The 21,538-nt window shown below is 36.3% G+C and overlaps 1 protein-coding gene across 1 annotated transcript in view; it reads right to left on the reverse strand.

Annotated features, from left to right (window-relative positions):
• Window positions 1-21,538, reverse strand: part of LOC149795962 (uncharacterized) — a 75,695-nt gene that overhangs the window by 17,529 nt on the left and 36,628 nt on the right. Inside the window, exons 11-12 of the mRNA XM_089963902.1 lie at window positions 13,985-14,085; window positions 13,736-13,769 (exon numbers count right to left, since the gene is read on the reverse strand). Of these exons, the coding sequence (XP_089820028.1) occupies window positions 13,736-13,769; window positions 13,985-14,085 (135 nt within the window). The remainder of the gene's footprint in view (window positions 1-13,735; window positions 13,770-13,984; window positions 14,086-21,538) is intronic.

Raw genomic sequence — 21,538 nt, forward strand, 5'->3', positions numbered from 1 at the left:
CGTTTCATAATTTAAGGTCTTTACTGACTGTCACACAATTGGAATACGAGGGTGAAAATCTGAGGAAAAATATTCAGAAAGAGCAACTCAAGGAAGAATGAAAGGACAAAGGTAAGGAAATTAGAGGTGAAAGCATAGGAAATGAGAATAGAATTAGAAAACTGGACAAGATGAAGATTGCAGTGGCCGAGGAGAGAAATATGGAAAGCGATTATGATAAATAAGTTGAGTTATTAGCCGATAGAATGACATTATACTGGCTCTAACAAATTAAAGAGTCCAATTGATCCCATTCAAGATCAAAAAGATACGATGGGTAGAAACATCAATCGGTTTCTTCGATAAACGGATAATAATGATAGTAATAATAATAATAATAATAATGACCTTATTTAATGAGGGCAACACAATTAGCTAAAAATTAATCTACCTTGAGGCCCTCATACAAAGGAATTTATTTTAGCTGCATCTATGAAGCCATGGGATATATTGGATTTGGAAGAAGGAAATAGAGTGGGCATTTCTAATCTCAACTGGAATACTATTCCAGAGCAGAGTTCCAAAGTATTGGAAACTTTTCTTAAATAACTCTTTATTTGGTTTGGGAATTTTATACTGTTTGATAGACATGGATCGCAGGTGGGGAGTATTACCAGGTAGGCTATACTGGAATAGTGATTGTAAATATTCAGGAGTACTATTATGAAATATCCTGTACATTAATTTGACTTTTCTCAAACAGATTCGGTCTTTAATAGGTAATATTGTTAACCGACCAGCTAAACTTTCCTTGCTTTCTTTCTGGATTGATAATATCCCAAATGCTCTTTTTTGAAGATGTGCCAGCTTTTCTATGTTTTTATCATTTGAATTACCCCATACTGTACTACAGTATTCCAAATATGGTTGTATGTAACTGTTATAACATAGTTTTCTGTGCCTTTCAGGGAGAAAATATCTTATCCTACTGAGAAGCCATATACTTGAATTTACTTTTTTACTGATATGTTTGATATGTTCAGTCAACGATAGGTTATTATCAACCAGAAGACCAAGTAGTCTATCATGATATACCATTTGCTGATCTGTATCCTTCCATGTCAGACATAGTTCATCAATATCAAGATTTCTCCTTCTTTGCCATGTTGAGATAAGTAATATTTTAGTTTTACCAGTATTTACCACCATGCCATTACATGTGCGCCAGTTTTCCAGTTTGTTTAGAGCATTCTGTTAAGAAATGTCGAGCTCATGCTTTGTGTTTTGAATGTTTGACAATGTTTTTGTGTCATCTGCATAGAGATCTGTAGATGATATTGGGTCTCTTAGTAACAGTGGTAGGTCATTAATAAATACAATGAATAGTAAGAGACCTAGAATTGAGCCTTGTGGTACTCCATATCTAATTGTTTCAGGTTCAGACAGAACATTATTTATGTAAACATGTTGTGTTCTCTCACTTAAGTAAGAAGTAAACCATCTAATTGTTCTTTCATCACACTGGTAGATTTTCAGTTTCTTCAAAAGGATTTCATTATCCACCATGTCAAAAGCTTTCCTAAAATCTACAAATACAGTTCCTATATTTCTACCTTGGTCAAGTGCTTGAAGCCATCTATCAGTTAAAGAGATCAAATCAGTCTCACAGGAACGGTTCTGTCTAAAGCCTGATTGATTAGGGTGTAACGGCAAGTGTTTGGTTAAATGTAACATGAATGAGTCATGGACATGTTTTTAATCGATTTTGACAAGTTTGGTAGTATGTAGATTGGTCGGTAGTTATCAGCATCATCCTTAGAATTAGATTTGTAAATAGGAGTTACTTTGGCAGTTTTCCATAGTTTGGGGACAGACGAGGTTGCAATACTTAAATTAATTATGAATGTTATGCTATGTACAATAGCAAACGCAGAAGATTTAATCAGTCGTGGACCAATCTGATCAAGTCCTGTAGCTTTCTTGGTATCAAGTTAACTGAGACATTTTTTAACAAAGTTTTTTGACACTGGTGGGATAGAGAAACATACCTCCTTAGAGATTTTGCTGCTGTAGAACTTTTTCAGTTCATTAAAGTTGTTTTCTATCACTAGTTCTTTTAATTTTGTGGTAATGCTGGTGAAAAAATCATTGAAAACATTTGAAATGTCAGTTTCATCAGTGACTATGGTGGCCTTTTTCCAGAAGTGAGTGAATTTTATTTGTGTTTTTTTTTGTGCGTTCCTCCAGCGAGTTCATTGAAGACTTTCCAAATGGAGTTTGTGCTGCTCTTTTTGTTTTCAAGCAATGATTGATAATACGTTTTTTTAGCTTTTTAATCGTACTTGTTACTTTATTTCTCCATACTTTATATTGTGCCTGGTTTTCCATAGCCTTGAATTTGTCACGTGTTTTCATAGCATCTAGGATTTCAGTAGTAAGCCAATTAGGTTGAATTTCAATCTTTACTCGATGTACTTTCAGTGGTGCATACTTAGATACTACATCCATGAAGAGGTCAGTCCACACCCTCATGGCTTCATTTATGTCATCCAAATGTTGGATCATATTCCATGGAACTTTATATAGGCCATTGAGAAATTGTTCTTCATTAAAAATTTTAAACGATCTGTAAGTGATCGTTTTATGTGTATTTTTCTTATTTTTCTTGCATTTAACCTTTCTTGTCAAAAAAGTAGGATAGTGGTCACTAAGACCAACATTCGGTACATTAACACAAGCCACATTATCTGGTAGGTTGGTATAAATGTGATCAATAAGAGTGCTCGATTTTTATGGTACCCTTGTAGGCTCATTTACCAGCTGCTCTAGGCCTAATGATTCAATAAATTCCATCCAGTTGTTCCTTATTTGAGTATTGAGAAGGTCATTATTTATATCTCCGAGTATATATGTTTTTTTCTCCTGTGCGTGAACATTTTCCGTTTGTTTCAAAAAGTTATCATTCCAAAATGCTTTGGAGGAAGGTGGCCTATAAACGAAACCAGCTCGGAAAGATTTTGCGTTATTTTGAAAAAGTTCCACCCAGATACTCTCAATTTCATGTGACTCCAAGTCATGTCGCCTTTCTACATTTACATCTTCCCTAATGTACACAACAAAACCCACCTACTATCTCTCTGTTCCTACATAATGGTTTATTGTAGCCTTGACAGTGAAATAGATCATCAATGTAGTTAGCAATTAAGTTGGTTTCAGTGAGTCCTAAAACATGTATATTATATTCCTTGGAAGACAACATTAACTTAATCCGGTCTATTTTTCCCATTATACCTTGTACATCTAAGTAATCGTAAGTGGAGACAAGACGTCTGGTGTCCTAATTATAAATAAAAGCTCTGGATGCATATTCGCGACTTCCTAGATGTGCTGTGTTTGATAAGCACTCTGTGAACGAAGCACTGCAGACAAGTTATGAACTGACCGAACACGGGTTTAGTAAAATGTTGAACTTTAGCATACCCGAAAGTGGAGAAACCTTAGACCAGTGCATTTCAAGAATAGAGAATTTATTCCAACGATGGATTTAATGCAGGAACGTGTTGACAACATTTGAAGGATTGACAACGTTCTAGCTCAGAGATAGCTAGGTACTGCTGGTTGGGAAATGAATCAGATTTGAAAGAGAAAGTCTTAGCAAACGTTCAAAGACATTGTTAAGCAGGTGGATTACTCTGCGAAGCTCATGCTAGAATCCAGAACTTGGTTTCAAACGTTTATAAGTCTGGAAACCAGTTTAGTTGACCGACGCCTAGACAATTATTTCAATTGAGTCAGGCAAGTAGGTTGGGTAAGGATACAAGACGTATGGACATAGTTTTATGCCTGTAACGATGAAGGTCTCATACATGCAAAGTGTTCTGAAAGGATGAGTAATATACACAAGGTAGTCTTGGCTCCAGAGAGTCAAAGTAACAGGTGAGTAAGTGCTATACATTTCAAATATGGTATCCAGTCATTTGTTTACGTGTATTATTCCTAAAGACTGGGTGCCAGCAGCGAGAAGTACTATGAACGATCAAGATGTCGCTGTATTACATGGCAATGTTTGTACGGGTGTGACGTCTCGTAAAGGAGAATAAAATGCTCGTGTGGATGTTTCCCTGTATGCCTACTGCATGCTGTCCATCAAGGATCTCAATATTGCGCCACACCGAACTTGTTACCAATCTATGAATAATTGATTGGGTTAGAGACGTATATCGCGTTTATAATCAGATTCAGATGATTGAAACTAATGAAGAAACTTTTTTAGAAAACTTCAACCTAACAGTAGAGGAATATGCAGCAAAGATGGAACAGGAAATGGAGGTAAAAATTTTAAAGACTGAGCGTCAAATTGAAAACGTAGGTGAAGAAAAGAGCAAATCAAGTGTTCAAACTATATTTTAAAAATGAAGGCGAAATAAGGAGCCATAGCAATGCGCGGAAACCACAACCAGATCCCCAAGGAAAACAAACTGAAGGAGCAACGACGTCGTAAAAGGCCAACCTCGCTGGTAATTCAAAATAAACTATGTCCAAAAGCCATCCTGATGTCGATCGACTGGACATTTTGATTGGTGGAAGAAGAGAAAAGAATAATTCTCAAGAACTCATCAATGAAGCAGTTGCTATTTGACAGCGTTGATTTACCGCTGATGTCATGGAACAAATCGATGAAATTATCAACGATTACTACAGTGACTGAAAAAGTATATATGCGATAACAAAATTAGACAATTATACACAACACTCAAGGTGGACATGAAAACGTCAGGGTGATACATCCAAGATTACAAATTTATAAATCGATCTATGGAGATGGACTCGGCTATTTTTATCAATTTTTATTTAGAAGGATAACCCCAAAAGCTACCAAGATCGCATAACAATTAGGCATGAAAGTCATCAATATTGACCATGATAAGTGTATTGGCGCTGTTGGTGATGTAATTGGTACAGCATTCTCGGCGATCAAAGACAGATTAGCACGACGATATTCACAGCTGGTAAAACTACTCAACATCAAAGTGATGCCAGCAAGTGACAGCCGAGATGGAAAAGAATATAACCGCAAACCTAATAGCAGGTTGTGGTCTAGTTGGTGATATTGATCGGTGTAAGATCATAGTTTTAGACAGCAACGATTACAATATAAATGATCAATCGTGTATCTGATCCCGAATGCACCATTTATCAAGGATGAGTCTGTGCGTGATTATCAGTATTATTTTCATGAAGCAAGATATCCAAATCAACGTGAACAAATCGAACTAAAGTCCAAGATGCATCCAGGTATTTTAAAGTTTAGCTTAGACTTTTGTGAAATAACAATAATCCTTACGCTGCAGATCACATCTTTGGATAATGTTTATAATGGTATTGTAGCGTTGTTTATATATATGATTCATAATGAACAAATCGAAGTATATCACAACGACATCAATTTTGCTATGATGATACTTGATCTTGTAAGATATTCCGATGATTATTCAAAGTCTGCTGGTCATCAATGACGTCCTCAAATGATATAACTGACCATCCTAACCATGTACATGATGACATAAGATGACCATCACACTTAGGCGGCGCTGCTTACATCGACATAAACCAGGTAGTCAATTGCGGCAATCAAGAATTTAACCTGGAATTTTCAGCAGGACGATCTCAGATTGATGCTCTGGGTATATTCAGCTGTGTGATACCACTGTCAAACATCTATCGATTCTGCTGACATATTAAAATATTTATCTTTGGGGGTGAGTTATTATACAATCGGACAAAACACTGTTGCTTAAAGGTATTGAGGATAAATGAGTCATGTACGCGCCCGTTGAAAACATGTAAGTGTTTTCCAAACACGTAATTAGATAATTCACGATATTATAAAGTCATATCATCGCGTCAATATTATTATGACACCAGGTCATAACAAACAGCTGCAATCGGCATTTAAAAATAATTGGTGCAAAAATATCTCTGTAATGAACAGCGTTGTAGGACCCAAATAAATTATCGCCGACGAATGCGATCCGCGATACAACAAAGACCGGCGGTATATTTACACTCGGTGATGTTGGAGCAGCTGCCAGTATGCAACTAAAAAAGCAACAGGACACGGTCTAATGACCTCAAAAAAGGGTCGGGGTATAAGATTACAATCCTTGACGGGGTCAAAGATTGTGTCAGTTCCCATTAATTATGTTTATTTAGAATATCATAATGCATCGTTGTTACGAATACGTTTTCGTCTTACCGTCCAAGACGGTAAAGTATTGAACACGCGATATCAGTTTGAATGTACGTGATAGACCATAAAGGTCCAACATCAAAGACCAAAAATAAATAGCGCATTCCATCATCAATAATCAAAAATAACAAGAGATTTTCCCGTTCATCTTTCTGGGTACCGGTGACGTTTATATTCCTCCTCGGCGGATTCGGAACAAGATTGTTTTTAGCACATTTAGCACATATAGCTACTTGAATTTCATACTGTCGAGAAAACTTTGATCGGATTTTATCAAGGTCGCTCACCAGTGGAACAAATTTAGTTATCTCATGTTCGTGTAAATCCGCCAATGATAATTAATTTCGAGTTAAAGTAATTATATATATATATATATATATATATATATATATATATATATATATATATATATATATATATTGTCTCTAGTGTATATCTACTGTTCCGTATATTCAATTTAATTGTTTATTTGTTTATTATTTTAATTTCATTAGCTGCTATTGTAATGTAACACTGTATGCTGGACTTGACCACATCCAAAACTGAGTTCATTTCTCCTTGACCTGACTGTCTGTTTTGTGTGTGTTAACAACTAATACATAGCTAAATTATGTATTTGCTTAATATCAGGAAAATTATTAATAGAAGAATCAAATATGTTCATTTTGGTCTATGTTTCGGAATTTCCGAAGTGTAATCCAGGTCTTGGTTATGATTTTGTAAAAATCAAAAATAATTATATCAGATTATTTTCCATTACCTATATTTTTTTTAGAAATGCTAATTGTGACCCGAAGTCAAGTAGAGAACTATATAATTTTGTCATTGTGAGGACAACGCCTTTTGTGCTTTAACAAGCACATTTACGTTGTATATAAAATGCTGTGACCAGTATTTAGTACGGGCTGGAATCATTTTCCTCAAATTATTGAATTCAAGTGATTATTTCCTCTGTAAATACAAAAGTGCGCTGATAAACTTCTTAGAGACATTCACTGGAATTTATAGTGAATTCAAACCTGGAATTATAATAGTGTGATTGAGCAAAAAACTGTTCATACATCAACACTCTATTATTCACCACAGACACATCATTCCCTTCAGCTGTTGGATTTATTGTGGACTTGTTACGGCTTGTTGCTGTAATTCTTGGATTATTTTGAGATTTAATCCGCAATACCGTAAGTTCTTTTCTCTCAATTTCACTTTGTATTCTAAGGAAATAAATTATATTTGTTAACTTTTACAAAGCTTCTTGTCCGTCACTCGTTTCTATTACTTATTTTAAGAGCTTAGATTCATAATGTTACCTGTTCCCGTGGCTGCTTTATCATCTGAAAATCATAGGTTGATTTTTTCAACATCACGTTGAACTGCAAGACCATCTTGTTGTAATTGCAGAGATTATCTCCTTAATATTTTCCTGGTTCATTATACAGTTTGTGCGTTTCTTTAATAATAAATATATCTTATCAGATTTAATAGCGTTTTGCTAGATTGTGGAAACTTATTCTGATGAATCATTGCAGGGTTTTCTGAGCATGTGCAGATACGTTTTTAAACTTATGTATGTCCATGTCTCCGGTACACCAGGTCTGATAAAATTTGCTGGAGCGTATTTGCCAAAAACTTTTAAAACTAACTAAAACCTTACAGATATCTCTAATTACTTTAGGGATATGAGTCTAACGCTATGTAACGTAAATGACATCTCTGTTTTTTTATGTTTACCAGTGAAAATATTCTGGCTGGATTTGTATGTTTGTTCAATGCGAACATCATATCACAGACGGAACTACCAAATAAACTTCATCCCATTTGAGTCACCTCTATATCAGGTTGAGAAATAACCGATGTTTACCAGACCTAGACCGACTAATTATAATAGCTCGAATGTAATTTGGTATCAATGGATCATGCTTGAACTGCGTCGAAAAGTCAATCACTTTCCTATTATACAATGATATTACTTTTTATAGTCATGAGCTTATAGTGCGTTCGATGCAAGACGGTACTGGATGCAACCGGATAAATCACAAGCACGTTGAAACATAACGCACTTGCGCTTTAAGGTAAGTGTGTGAGATACGGTATACAAATATAAGTTTGTGGCGTCGAATCACTGAGCAATCCATGGCGGTGACATCGCTTCGACTCTCTGCAAATACCAGGAACGCCAAGGACAAAGTACCCAGGGCAAAAACATTGTCTGGAATTTAATTATAGTGGTCATGGAACCCGACTTGTTATTAGACTTGACGAAACAAATCAACGAAAACCAGATGAATTTCTTGTAAATAAGATTCATCAAGTGTGCCATGCTAATGATGATGCTTATAAAAACAAATATCTGCAACAAAGAAATATCCCAGACTTCGATAAATAATAAAAGCATAGGAGAATCATTCATTCGCCAACTGATAGATAAGATCGGCGATGAGTGGTAAACTAGAGGTAGGTGCAGGTCAATGAATTGTTCAATAAATTACATAATGGGTCGATGTATGACAGTCTAAGACGATATTGTAGAGGTACAGCATGGATAGGAATACTCGCTGATTCAGCAGGTGTCGCACGTGCTCTTGCAGCAGATTGGTTGTCACGACAGGCAGTATGGGAAATTGAACTACGACGTCCCGAAACAATGAACAGTATGGTGTCAGCACTAACAACGAAGTTCATCAAGCAGCTATCCTGTTTTCTGACATGATGTCCTTGGCACATCACATAGACGATGCACATACAAATACGTGCTGACGATCGCCAATGTTGCAAGTGTATACAAAGAAGAACAACAGCTATCGATTAAAACAGCAACTGAAGTTTCAGTGGTGTTCGAACGAATTTACCAGCGACACGGCCTGCATTGGTTACAGTTGATACAGGTTAATCAGGGCAAGACAATTATCAGGGCAGTAACAACGCTGACGAAACAACATAACGTTAAAATCAGACGTTAACACACTGCCTAACAGGTAATCGTTGAGCGATTTCATCGAACAATTGCATAGCGATTGTTTGGACATCAATACGATCAGGAATTACTTACCAAGGACAACGAAGGCACAACTCCAATTGCTATGAAACCCGTCGATGCAGTCGCGAGGAAACACATCCCGATTAAGCAGGTAATTCACACCCCAGAGACCAGTGCTGGGCAGCAACTTGACAGTCAGGTATTTATTTAAACCTGGTGAACTTGAAGGCTATGCGAAAAGAACAACTGATCCCATCTGGATTATAACCACACTTAAAATGTTCAGCGTGGTAAGATCTACTGTCCAGCATGCAATCCACATACTAGATTCAACAGCACCTCAACGTATATGTGTCTGTGAACAATTACAGGCAATTATATGTATATCCTGAAAATACACAATTGCCACCAGGTTGGATTCGCGCTACCAAAGGAAGCCAGCGCCTTACGTCTGTTACATTCAAGACATGTCAGAGCGACATTTTCGCGTGTGTGGCCGAGACTGCTATCATCTTCTGTCCACGGTAAATCGTGGCATTATTGTGATTATTTTGTCAAGATCAAACTGACGCTGCATATTTGTTTCTTCTCGCTCCTTTTCTTAACCGCGGTGGTTGTTTGCGTAATTGATATAACAAGTGTTGTTCTTGGCAACTCCATAACGAAGACAATTCTTCGCAGCTGATATATTTTGTGACTAGCGGTAAAGCCAGATAAAATGAATTTGACAAATCAATGCGATCATCTACAATCCAAATATTGGTATCTGAGATTGTTGACCTATATCATTAAGAACCAGTTTTTGTTGTGTATCCGTTCTATGGATGTCAACGTGTATATTTTGTCAACGGGTATATACAGGGCTATAACATAATGGAACTGGCAGCATTGGAATTTTTTCTTTATGAAGCTCAAATGATTTCACGTTGAAGTGAATCACGTACAATTTTCTTGGATGCGACTATTCAATTATTAGGTTGCCATGAGTTCCAGAAATTAGACATGCGTGTCTCGTGACTTACGGTACGTCGTATTTTATCTTGAATATTTTTCAGGATGTAAACTGATTTGCCATTTCAACCGTCGCAATTTATCATCGCGCGATCGATGGTCATATAATATTTCTTCGTAGGGGCTAACGTAATGTTTTAACCAATCATGCGACGATTATACTGTAAGCGGCAAAGGCTCTCCCTGATTGAGGCACATGATAATTGCCTTTTTTTCGTCGACAGCCAGTCACGAAACATGTTTTAAACATCTTTGGATACGGTGCATATTTCGTCCCAGATGGTGATTTTAGGAATATATTTTTCACCCATCCTGGTGAGGTCCACGCAACGCAACGCCATCGTAAGAAGCTGTGATACGTGACTGAACTCTCCGATGTTTCATCACTCGGGCAAGACGGTGAGTTGTCGCCAACACAATCGTGTAAGTGTTGCTAAACAAATTTACTGCACTTGTTGTTCTAATAGAACAACATGGACCATTAAGATATACCGTGCTATGTCTCTCAACTGGATCATTCACTGACGGTGACGATGATGGTTCTGATAATTTATCGATTAAGTAATATGCGCCTACTGGTTTGTCATAGGCAGATTCAGAATAATTACGTATTTGTTCACTCTTTATTCTCCAATTATCGCAACTAGCATCGTTTCTGCAAATATGTTTATCATCGCCATGAAGCCAGACAGATTGTATGGCCTGTACAATATTATCAACGAAGTTGCAATCAACGAAGTTAAAATGTAACCATTATCTAACAAATAACGTAGCAGCACTATTGGAGCCCAAGATCGTTTAAACGGTGTAGTGCGTAAACATCGGTGGATACTGGATATGCGTTATTGTAAAATGGTTTTTCTATTCCGGTAAACGTGCCTGGTTTAGAATTTTTATTTATTTAGACGATATGATTCCTTAACAGGGTTGGGTTTATCACTAATAATCCAAGTTGGATCATCTTGGCTAACATATTGGACAATAAATTTTATTCCAAATAGGTACTTTCTGTCCTCCACAAGATAATTAATAATAGTCGCTGCTCGTGTATCGTTCATGGTGAAAACACCATCGCCGTCTATCCTAAATGTAGAAGAAACATGAGACGCACCATCTTGATGAAACTGAAGTCTGGTCATTCTGATAAATTCGTGTAATTTTAGCTCAAATGTGAACATTTTTTTCCACGTGGAAATCAGTCGAAGTCAAATTTAGTGGTGTATTGTGTATAGATAATCATTTTGATTCCTGTTACAAACATTTGTCCCTGCTTTCTCGGGTGCGTCGCGGTTGACAATGATTTTATCTCTTTAAGTAAATTAATTAAGTGCGATTTTTGTCGTTGGGAAATCTTGTTTTATCCCGGTTAGACTAGAATACCTTTCTCTCAGCCGCCTTGCCGCTGTAAAAAAAGTCATTTCTGTAGTATGATATATACTTTCTTAAATATAACATGACTTCTTCCATTTTTTTTTTTACTTTACTGAGTGGTGTCAAACCCAGGCGCGATTCCCGCTTAAAGTCATAAGTTTACTCCACATTTCCAAAGACTTCCATACAACTTCAGCTGTAAATTAGAAAGCCCAATGTGTCCGTTCTAGAAATAAATTTTACGCTATCAATGCAAGACCACAGATCTCACAACTTGCCAAATATCTATCAACTGCACAAATGCGTTAAGTTTCCTTATCGTCAGCAGTTCACGCCGTAGAAACTATAAAAATATCCCATAACGTAGTGAACTATTTTAACTGCGCCACCATAGGCCAGTAAAACTATGGTTTCCAGCCACATTTCACCAGAATTACTTCACATTTGCTACAATGCGACATAAAGGGTATCTGCTGAGTCCCTTTAAATTTATTATTCTGTGTAATTTACCAGTTTCCTGCCGCAAATGCTGCCACTGCAGTCACACCGCCAATGTGCACCACTAGATTGTAATAGGGACTATGGTAATCAAAGGAAATTCATTCGGTTTGGTCATGAATTCACTACTAGTGAATCACGGCATCATGAAAACTCCCTAACAGTTCATTCCATGTCCTTTGCTTCTAATAATGAGCTAAATATTTCGGGCTAAGAAATATTTACATTGCACGAATTCCAATAATCAGACAAGTAATCACACAATTCTAAGAATTCCTTAAAATGGTGTGCTATGGCCAAGTGCACTTACTCCAAATTTATTGCAATATGATAAATATCAGACTTGGCAGTACCGTCCTGAAACCGTGTCTGTTATGTGTGATGGGGTGTGTGTGTAAAAACGGATAACTGTGTTTCCTGTGGTGGACGAAAATATCGCGTGCTGAAACTATATTCTGAGATAATTAACGATGGCGATAATTTCAAAATAATGGAGACACTATATTACATCGAGAGATATGTAAAATATAATAATGTCGTATTTAGACAAAGTGAAATAAATACAAAAATCATAATCTAAAAATTATGCAAGGTATCACAATGGGAGAAAATACAATACGATGAAAAGCTGGCAAATACAGTAAAAAACCACCACAACCTGTTAGATGAACCTGTCTTGAAACAAGAGAAAGAAACGAATTAAATCTATCTTATCTGCTACAAAATATATCTTAGTCATCCCAATTCAATGCAGATATAACTATTTCAGGTCATTCAAAGTTTTTAATCAGAAAATAAAATTTCATTATATCTTGTAATGTAACGTAACTCTTTTCATTTACATTGAATTGCCGGAATTCCAGTTCGACTCACAATTTAGACATCCCCAAGACACGTGTCTGGCTGTGCATTTTTCGCAGGTAGAAATGTCTTCCTCCCTTTCATGGTCGAAGCCGTTTTGTGGGCTCAGTTCCCACTGCCCCTTCACTGATAGGAACCAAGCAGCTACATATAAGCTTCGGATCGGTCTTCGGATAATTAATAAGTCAAAATTGCTTGGCTAAAGGTAGCATCTTTTTGCCTCAGATTCTAAACTGAAGCCTTAATTGCGCACCCACCCACCCCCAGTCGTCGCCACTTGTTTGGGATCGATGGACCCCCTTCTGCTGCTAAGGTCATCATCAAAGCTTGGTCTTAAACACGAGCGCAAGTAAACAACCTGCTTATTACATAAAAACGTATTACCTCTCAGTCAAGTACACATGTAAAACTTAAATATTCCCATCCGATCAAGTGACTTTTGCCCAGTTTATCACATCACTTTCTATTGTGTTTACCTGTGTAGATTTGATTCCTTCAAAGATCGTTTTGCTCCGTTTTAACTGGTACCGTATAAGATAAAGCTTTCATGAATTGTAGTGTAGATTTTGAAGTTTTAACTCTCTTTTTTCGTTTACAAAGAAGTACATATATATATATATATATATATATATATATATATATATATATATATATATATTCCAATTTATCTTATCTTTCTTTCTTATTATTTTTTTTTTTTTATATATTGATACTAAGCAGTGTTTATATATTATTCTTTCAGGTCGTCCATCTATTATTCGTTTATTACGTATAAGTAGTTTTGTTACCTCAGATTAATTTCGTTATTCTCGGCAGAGTGGTCTGAAAGTACAGTAATACAAAAAAATAAAATGTCGCCTACATGGAAATTAATAAGTGCATTTTTATATTGGTGAAGAATCTTATATATTTTTATATACAGTTTTGACACGAATTCTAACTTAATAGTTATATATGCACGTTCAAATAAAAAAAATAGTATCCTCTAAAATAATTGTTTCACTTTAGTGTACAAAACACTTGATTTATTGGCGTACCGTGCATTTCAATATAAGGATTGTCATCCTCCCGTATACTATCATACTCTGCAGGCATTTCGTTGACCATCCCTGTTGGAACCAATCTAAGTCCTTCGTATCTAACAAAGAAAGAAACGCAAATATTAAATTGATTACACACGTGGAAAAAAAAGCGATTCGAAAAGCATGAGTCAAATTTATAATTTAATTTTTAAGATGACATTCTGAATAAAATGTACGCAGATAATCTTTTAATTAGCCGAACTTACAGACCAAAAGAAGAAATTGTATGCACATCACCTTCAGATATAACATACATTTGTTGATTTGGTTCAAACATTTTAACAAACTGGTCTTTAGGGAATATGATACATGATTATGGTTCATTGACTTTAGTCTCAAATAATGACCAAAATGTAAACGTATTATAATTGGATATTGTGAATTAGGCTTGTTTCAATGTACCAGTGTGTGCGGATGGCATGCCTTCTAGAAACCACAAATTGAAATACCTCAGTAAACAATGGTCATTCTAATAAAACTGTATGCAACTTTCTCATATCTACTAATGTAAGCAACCATGACATAATTTTAGAACTCACATACATCTTATGTACGCTTATTTCACATCAAAAGCGACACCAACGTCCTTTCCTAGTCCGAATTAGGAAATTTGTCGATGCGTATATAAATACAAATACTGTGATACCTAGGGCCTATATGTATATAAATGTAAATGACGTGCTACCTAGGACCATTGTGCATATAAATACAAGTGCTGTGTTATCTAGGGCCTATGTGTATATAAATATCAATGCTGTGCTTAGTAGGGCCTGTGTGCATATACCAATAATGGTGTGTATATACATGTATATGCAGTGTGACAAAGGGACTATTTGTATATATATACTAATGTTGTGCTTAGTAGGGCCTGTGTGCATATACATACCAATTATGTGCCTCCTTGCGCATGTGTGTATGTAAATACCAATGCATTGCTTCCAAGGGCCTTCGTGTATCTAAATACAAATGCCATTCAACTAGGGCATGTGTGCATATGAATACAGTGCTGTGCAACCTAGGGGATGTGTGTATATAAATACCATTGATGTGCTTCCATGTGCCTGTGTGTATATACAAATAAATGATGTGATACATAGGGCATGTGTGCACATAAATACAAATACCCAGGACAATGTGCATATAAATACAAATGGTGTGCTACCTAGTTAAAATGTGCATATAAATACAAATGACGTGCTACCTATGGACTGGGTGAAAATAAATACCAGTGATGTGCTACCTATGGACTGGGTGAATATAAATACCAATGACGTGCTACCTATGGACTTGGTGAATATAAATACCAATGACGTGCTACCTATGGACTTGGTGAATATAAATACCAATGGCGTGCTACCTATGGACTGGGTGAATATAAATACCAATGACGTGCTACCTATGGACTAGGTGAATATAAATACCAATGACGTGCTACCTATGGACTAGGTGAATATAAATACCAATGACGTGCTACCTATGGACTAGGTGAATATAAATACCAATGACGTGCTACCTATGGACTAGGTGAATATAAATACCAATGATGTGCTACCTATGGACTAGGTGAATATAAATACCAATGATGTGCTACCTATGGACTAGGTGAATATAAATACCAGGTATATGTTATGCAGGAGCTTGGTGCATACAAATACAAATGTTGTGCTACCAAGGGGCTGTGTGAACATAAATACAATGTTTTGCTACCTACGGCTTGTGATCATGTAAATACAAATGTTATGATACCAAGGGCCTGTGTGCATATAAATACAAATGACGTGCTACCTATGGACTGTGTGAATATAAATACCAATTATGTGCTTGGGCATGTGATCATATATATGAGTATATATATATATATATATATATATATATATATATATATATATATATATATATATATATATATAAACGCTGTGAAACCTAGACCCTATGTACCTATGCATACAAATGCTGTGCTACCTTGGGTCCGTTTGTATATAAATACAAATGATGTGACACCTAGGGCCTGTGTTTATATACGTACAAATAATGTGCCATCTAAGGACTGTGTTTATATAATTACAAATGCTGAGATAGAAATGTCATCTGTGTATATAAATATAATTGCTCTGCTACCTATGGCGTGTGTGTATATAAACACAAATACCGTGTTTCCATGGGCCTTTGTGTATACAAATAATAATGCCGTGCTACTTAAGGACTGTGTGTATGTAAGTACCAATGCTGTGTTACCTAGGGCATGTGTGCATATAAATGCCAATGTTGTGCTACCTAAGCTACTTAGTACTTATACCATTCCAATGATGTGCTAACTGGGGACTGTGTGAATATAAATACAAATACTGTCATAAATAGGGCATGGGTGCATACAAACGCCAATGTTTTATTACCTAGGGCCTGTGACCATATAAATCCAAATGCTTTGCTACATATGGCAAGTGTGTGTATATAAATACCAATCATGTGCTACCTATATACTATGTGTACATAAATGCAAATAGTCTGCTACCTAGAACCTGTGTGCGTATAAATGCAAATGCTGTGCTTCCTATGGCCTGTGTCAATATTAATAGAAATGACGTGATACCTAGGGACTGTGTGTATATAAATACCAATGCTATGCTACCTATGCCTGTGTGTAAATAATTACCATTATTGTGCTTCCTCCTTCCTGTGTGTGTATAAACACATATGAATTGTTACTAAAAGACTATGTTTATATAAATACAAATGTTTTGCAACCTAGGACCTATTTGCATACAAATACAAATGATGTGCTACCTATTTCGTGTGTACATATATAAATACAAATTGCGTGCTTCCTAGGCCTGTGTGCATATAAATAATAATGGTGTGCTTCCTAGGGCTTGTGTGTATACATATATAAATGTCCTGTTCCATAGGTACTATGTGTATATAAATAAAAATGCTATGGTATATATTGCCTGTGTGCGTATACATATCAATGATATGCTACATAGGGCCTGTGTATATAGCAATGCCAATGCTGTGCTACCTTGGTCCAAGGTTTATATAAATGCAAATACTGTGCTACCAAAGGCCTGTATCCATATAAATATTGTTTCTGTGTTACCTAGGGCCTGTGTCCATATAAATACAAATGATGTGCTATCTACGAATATGTGATTAAAAATACCAATGTTTTGATGCAGAGGACCTACGTGCATATAAATACAAATGTTGTGCGCCCTTGGCTTGTTTGTTTGTAAATACAAATATTGTGTTTCCTAGAGCCTGTGTGTCTATACATATAAATGCTTTGCTACGAAGGGCCTGTGAGCATATAAATACAAATGTTGTGCTACCAATGCATGTGTGAATATAAATACAAATGTTGTGATACCCAGGTCTATGTGCTCATAAATGCCAATAATATGCTACCTATGACATGTGTCCGTATAATTACCAACGCTGTGCTACCTAAGGCTTGAGGGCATATAAGTACACATGATGTGCTACCTAGGGATTGTGTGAATATCAATACCAATGTTTAGCTACCTAGTTCCTTTGGGCATGTAAATACCAATGATCTGCTTCCTATGGACTGGGTGAATAGAAACACCAATCTCTGTGCTACCTAAGACCTGTGTGCATATACATACCAATAATGTGTTCGATAGTGCCTGTGTGCATATAAATACAAATGATGCTCTAGCTTGGGCCTATGTGCATATAAATATCATTGATGTGCTACCTAGAGACAGTGAGCATATACATACAAATGATATGCTGCCTAGGGCCTATGAGTATGTAAATACTATTGCTGTGAAACCTAGGCCCTTTGTGCATATAAAAACACATGCTTTGCTACGTAGGGTCAGTGTGCATATAAGTACAAATGCCGTGCTGCCATGTGCATGTTTGTATTTAAATACCAATTTAATGCTACTAAGCGCCTGAGTGTATATGAATACAAATACTGTGACACCTAGGTCTGTGTGTATATCAATACAAATGATGTGATATCAAGGGAATATGTGTATACAAATACGAATGATTGTTACCTAGACCAGTGTTTATACAAATAATAATGGTGCACAACGATGGCCTGCGTGTATAAAAATACGAATGTTGTGTTCTCTAGGGAATATGGAATATGTGTAATATATTCATGTGATAGCTAGGGAATATGTGTATATAAATATGAATGTTGTAATACATATGCATGTGTGTATATAAATACAAATGATATAATATAGAGAGGGCCGGTTTTTAAAACAAAAATACAAATGCTTTGGCACCTACGTTCTATGTGAATATAACTAGAAATGCTGTGCTACTTATGGCATTGGGCATATAACAACAAGTGGTGTGTAGCCTAGGGCCTGTGTGTAAATAAATATAAATGATACGATACCTTCGGGGCTATGCATATATAAACACAAATGCTGTGCTTTATATGACCTGAGTGTATATAAAAAACAATGCAGTGCTAGACAGGGTATATGTGTATATAATGACAAATGATGTGATATATAGGGAATATGTGTATATGAATACAAATGGTATGCTACCTAGACCAATGTTTATATAAATAATAATGCTGCTAAACCATATCGTATGTGTATATACATACAAATCTTGTGCTACCCATGGCCTGTGTGTATATAAATAAACATTCTGTGTTATCTAGGGAATATGTGCATATAAATACAAATTATGTGTAACCTAGGGTTTGTGTTTATATAAATACAAATGATTTCATATCTCAATGCTATTCGTATATAAACACAAATGATGTGATACCTACGGCCTGAGTGTGTACAAATACAAATGATGTGATGAATATGTCTTACGTGTAAATAAATACAAAGGACGTGCTATCTATGGCCTGTGTGTATATCTGTACCAATGCTGTGTTACTTACGGCCTGTGTGTATATAAATTCCAATTCTGTGTTACCTAAGCTTGTGTGTATATAACAACAATTGATGGACTACATAGGGCCTACGCATATACAAATACAAAAAGATTATGAGAATATAACGATAAATGATGTGCTTCCTATGCATTTGTGCATATAAATAATAATGGTTAGCTTCCTAGGGCCTGTCTCTATACAATCATAAATGCCCTGTTACCTAGGGAATATGTGTATCTAAATAACACAATGTTGTGATATCTAGTGCCATTGTTCATATAACTACAAACGCTGTGATACCAAGTCATGTGTGCATATAAATAACAATGTTGTGCTAACTCGGGAATGTGTGCAGATAAACACAAATGATGTACTACCTTGGCCCTTGTGTATATACATAGAAATGCTGTGCTTCATACAGCCTATGTGCATACAAATACAAGTGCTGTGCTAGCTAGGCAAAACGGAATATAAGGTAGGAATTACTAAGATTCCTACAAGCATTGGCCTAGGGAGAATTACTTGCGTTCCTTATTTTATTCCTAATTAGTATATCACTTAGGTTTTTATTTCTCCGGTATCCTGTCACAAGTTTGTTTCGAAAGACTCGAGGATACTTGTCTTGAATAGAAGCGTACCCCTTTCTAATCCATTTAGCCACCTGGGCTGCTTTGGAGTTAAAGGTTATCACAAATGGTACGACTTCCTCAGTTTCCTCGTGCTGATTGAGACCCCAAGGCTTTAGAGTTTTTAATTTTTGCATCCAATAGTTTTCTCGTTTTGTTAGGAATTCCTTTCTTCCAACTGCTTCAATTGGAATGATGGCGCAATCTTTCAGGGAATGGTCAGTACCGTTCAAATGATTTGCCACCGCTTTATTTTCTTTGTGATTAATGTCAAATCTATGTCTGGTGAAGCGGTCTCTCAGTGTGAGAGTGGTCTGCCCAACGTATTGTTTTCCGCATTTTTGGCACGAGATTAGGTAAATAACGTTTCTCGAATCGCAGGATAAATTTTGTTTGATTGCATACGTCTGATGAGTGGCATGGCTAGAAAAGTGTCTTGATTCTTTCAGAAAAGGGCACGTATTGCAACGTTTGCTGCGGCAGGCTTTGGTTGTTCCGAATGTATGTGTGAAGGAGTGAAAATCCCTTATTGTGTTCATTTTGATTGTTCTCAGAAATCGCTTTGAATAACCCCTTCCCCGAAGTGCTCTAAATAGAATATTTGTCGCTCTTTGAAAATCTTCCTGTCTAGTACATAATCTGTGAAATCGGATAATTTGTGATTTCAGAATTCCACTGAAAGTGTGTTTTGGATGGAAAGATAATTTATGCAGTAATTGGTGAGTATCCGTGGGCTTAAAAAAGACTTTAGTGTCTATGAACCCCGTTTTGCTAAAATCGATCCCTTTAAAAACAGTGGTATCCAGAAAATCAATGGAAGTTTCCTTTACAGTCGCCTTTAGTTTAATCGAGGGATGGAAATTATTTAAAATCCCAAAAAATCTGTCAAACTCTTCCCTTGAAAATGTCCAAATGAGAAAAATGTCGTCTAGGAATCTAAAATAGACCAAAGGGAGAAACGGACATTTCTTAAATACTTCCTTTTCCCAGTTGGCCATAAAGATATTAGCATAACTAGGGGCGAACTTTTTACCCATAGCTGTCCCTGAGGTTTGTAAATACCAATTGCCATTGAATTCAAAATCGTTATTTTCTAATCCCAGTTTTAATAACTCTAAAATTTCATGGTCTGGTCTCTTCGGGTCAGGGTTATTCATGAAACAATTCCTCACCGCCTTCAAGCCCTCCTTGTTGTCAATATTGGTGTACATGCTTTCCACGTCTAGAGTAACGAGAAGGCTTTCCTTTGGAATTTTGATACCTCTGATTTTATCTAAAAAGTCGTTCGTATCCCTGAGATAAGATGGATGTTTCGATGCTAGCGGAGCTAAAAACCAATCCACATATTCTGATATTTTATAGGATTCACTCCCTACATCTGATACTATCGGTCTTCCAGGTGGAATTTCAAAGGGGACCCACCACGATTCCGGGTCTTTATGTATTTTCGGTAAAGTGTAAATGTGTCTAGGTCTAGGGTTCCCTGGCAGTGTTAAGTACATCGCTTGTTTTTTGCTGATAAATTTATTCTTGACCAATCGATTGACAATTTCCGTGATAGTTTTACTAGTCTCTGGGAAGATTGGATTGTCTATCTTTCTGTAATTATTTCGGTTTGCCAATTGTTGTTCAATCTCCCTTATGTAGTCGTCCTTATCCATAACCACTGTTGCCGAACCTTTATCTGCTTTTCTAATAATGATGGATTGATCTTGTTTCAGAGTTTTTATAGCTTTTACTTCTTCCTTGTTCAGGTTCGGTCCTTCTCTTTCAAATCGCATCTTGGAGATTTGTACCATCACCTTATCGGTTATTTGTCTAATTGTGGATGGAAATGTTGTAGGTGGTGGACACCAAGTACTTTTCTCCACGAAGGGTTCCTTCTCCCTATTTACGTCCGAACGAAAAAAGTTTGTAATGATCAATTTTCTAGTAAATTCTCTAACCGGTTCTTTAAGCGTCGAAACATCCACATAGCTCGGTGCGGGAACGAATTTC

This window comes from Sinohyriopsis cumingii, chromosome 7 (genome assembly GCF_028554795.1).
Source record: "Sinohyriopsis cumingii isolate HCF-2022 chromosome 7, ASM2855479v2, whole genome shotgun sequence".
NCBI classification, from domain to species: domain Eukaryota; kingdom Metazoa; phylum Mollusca; class Bivalvia; order Unionida; family Unionidae; genus Sinohyriopsis; species Sinohyriopsis cumingii.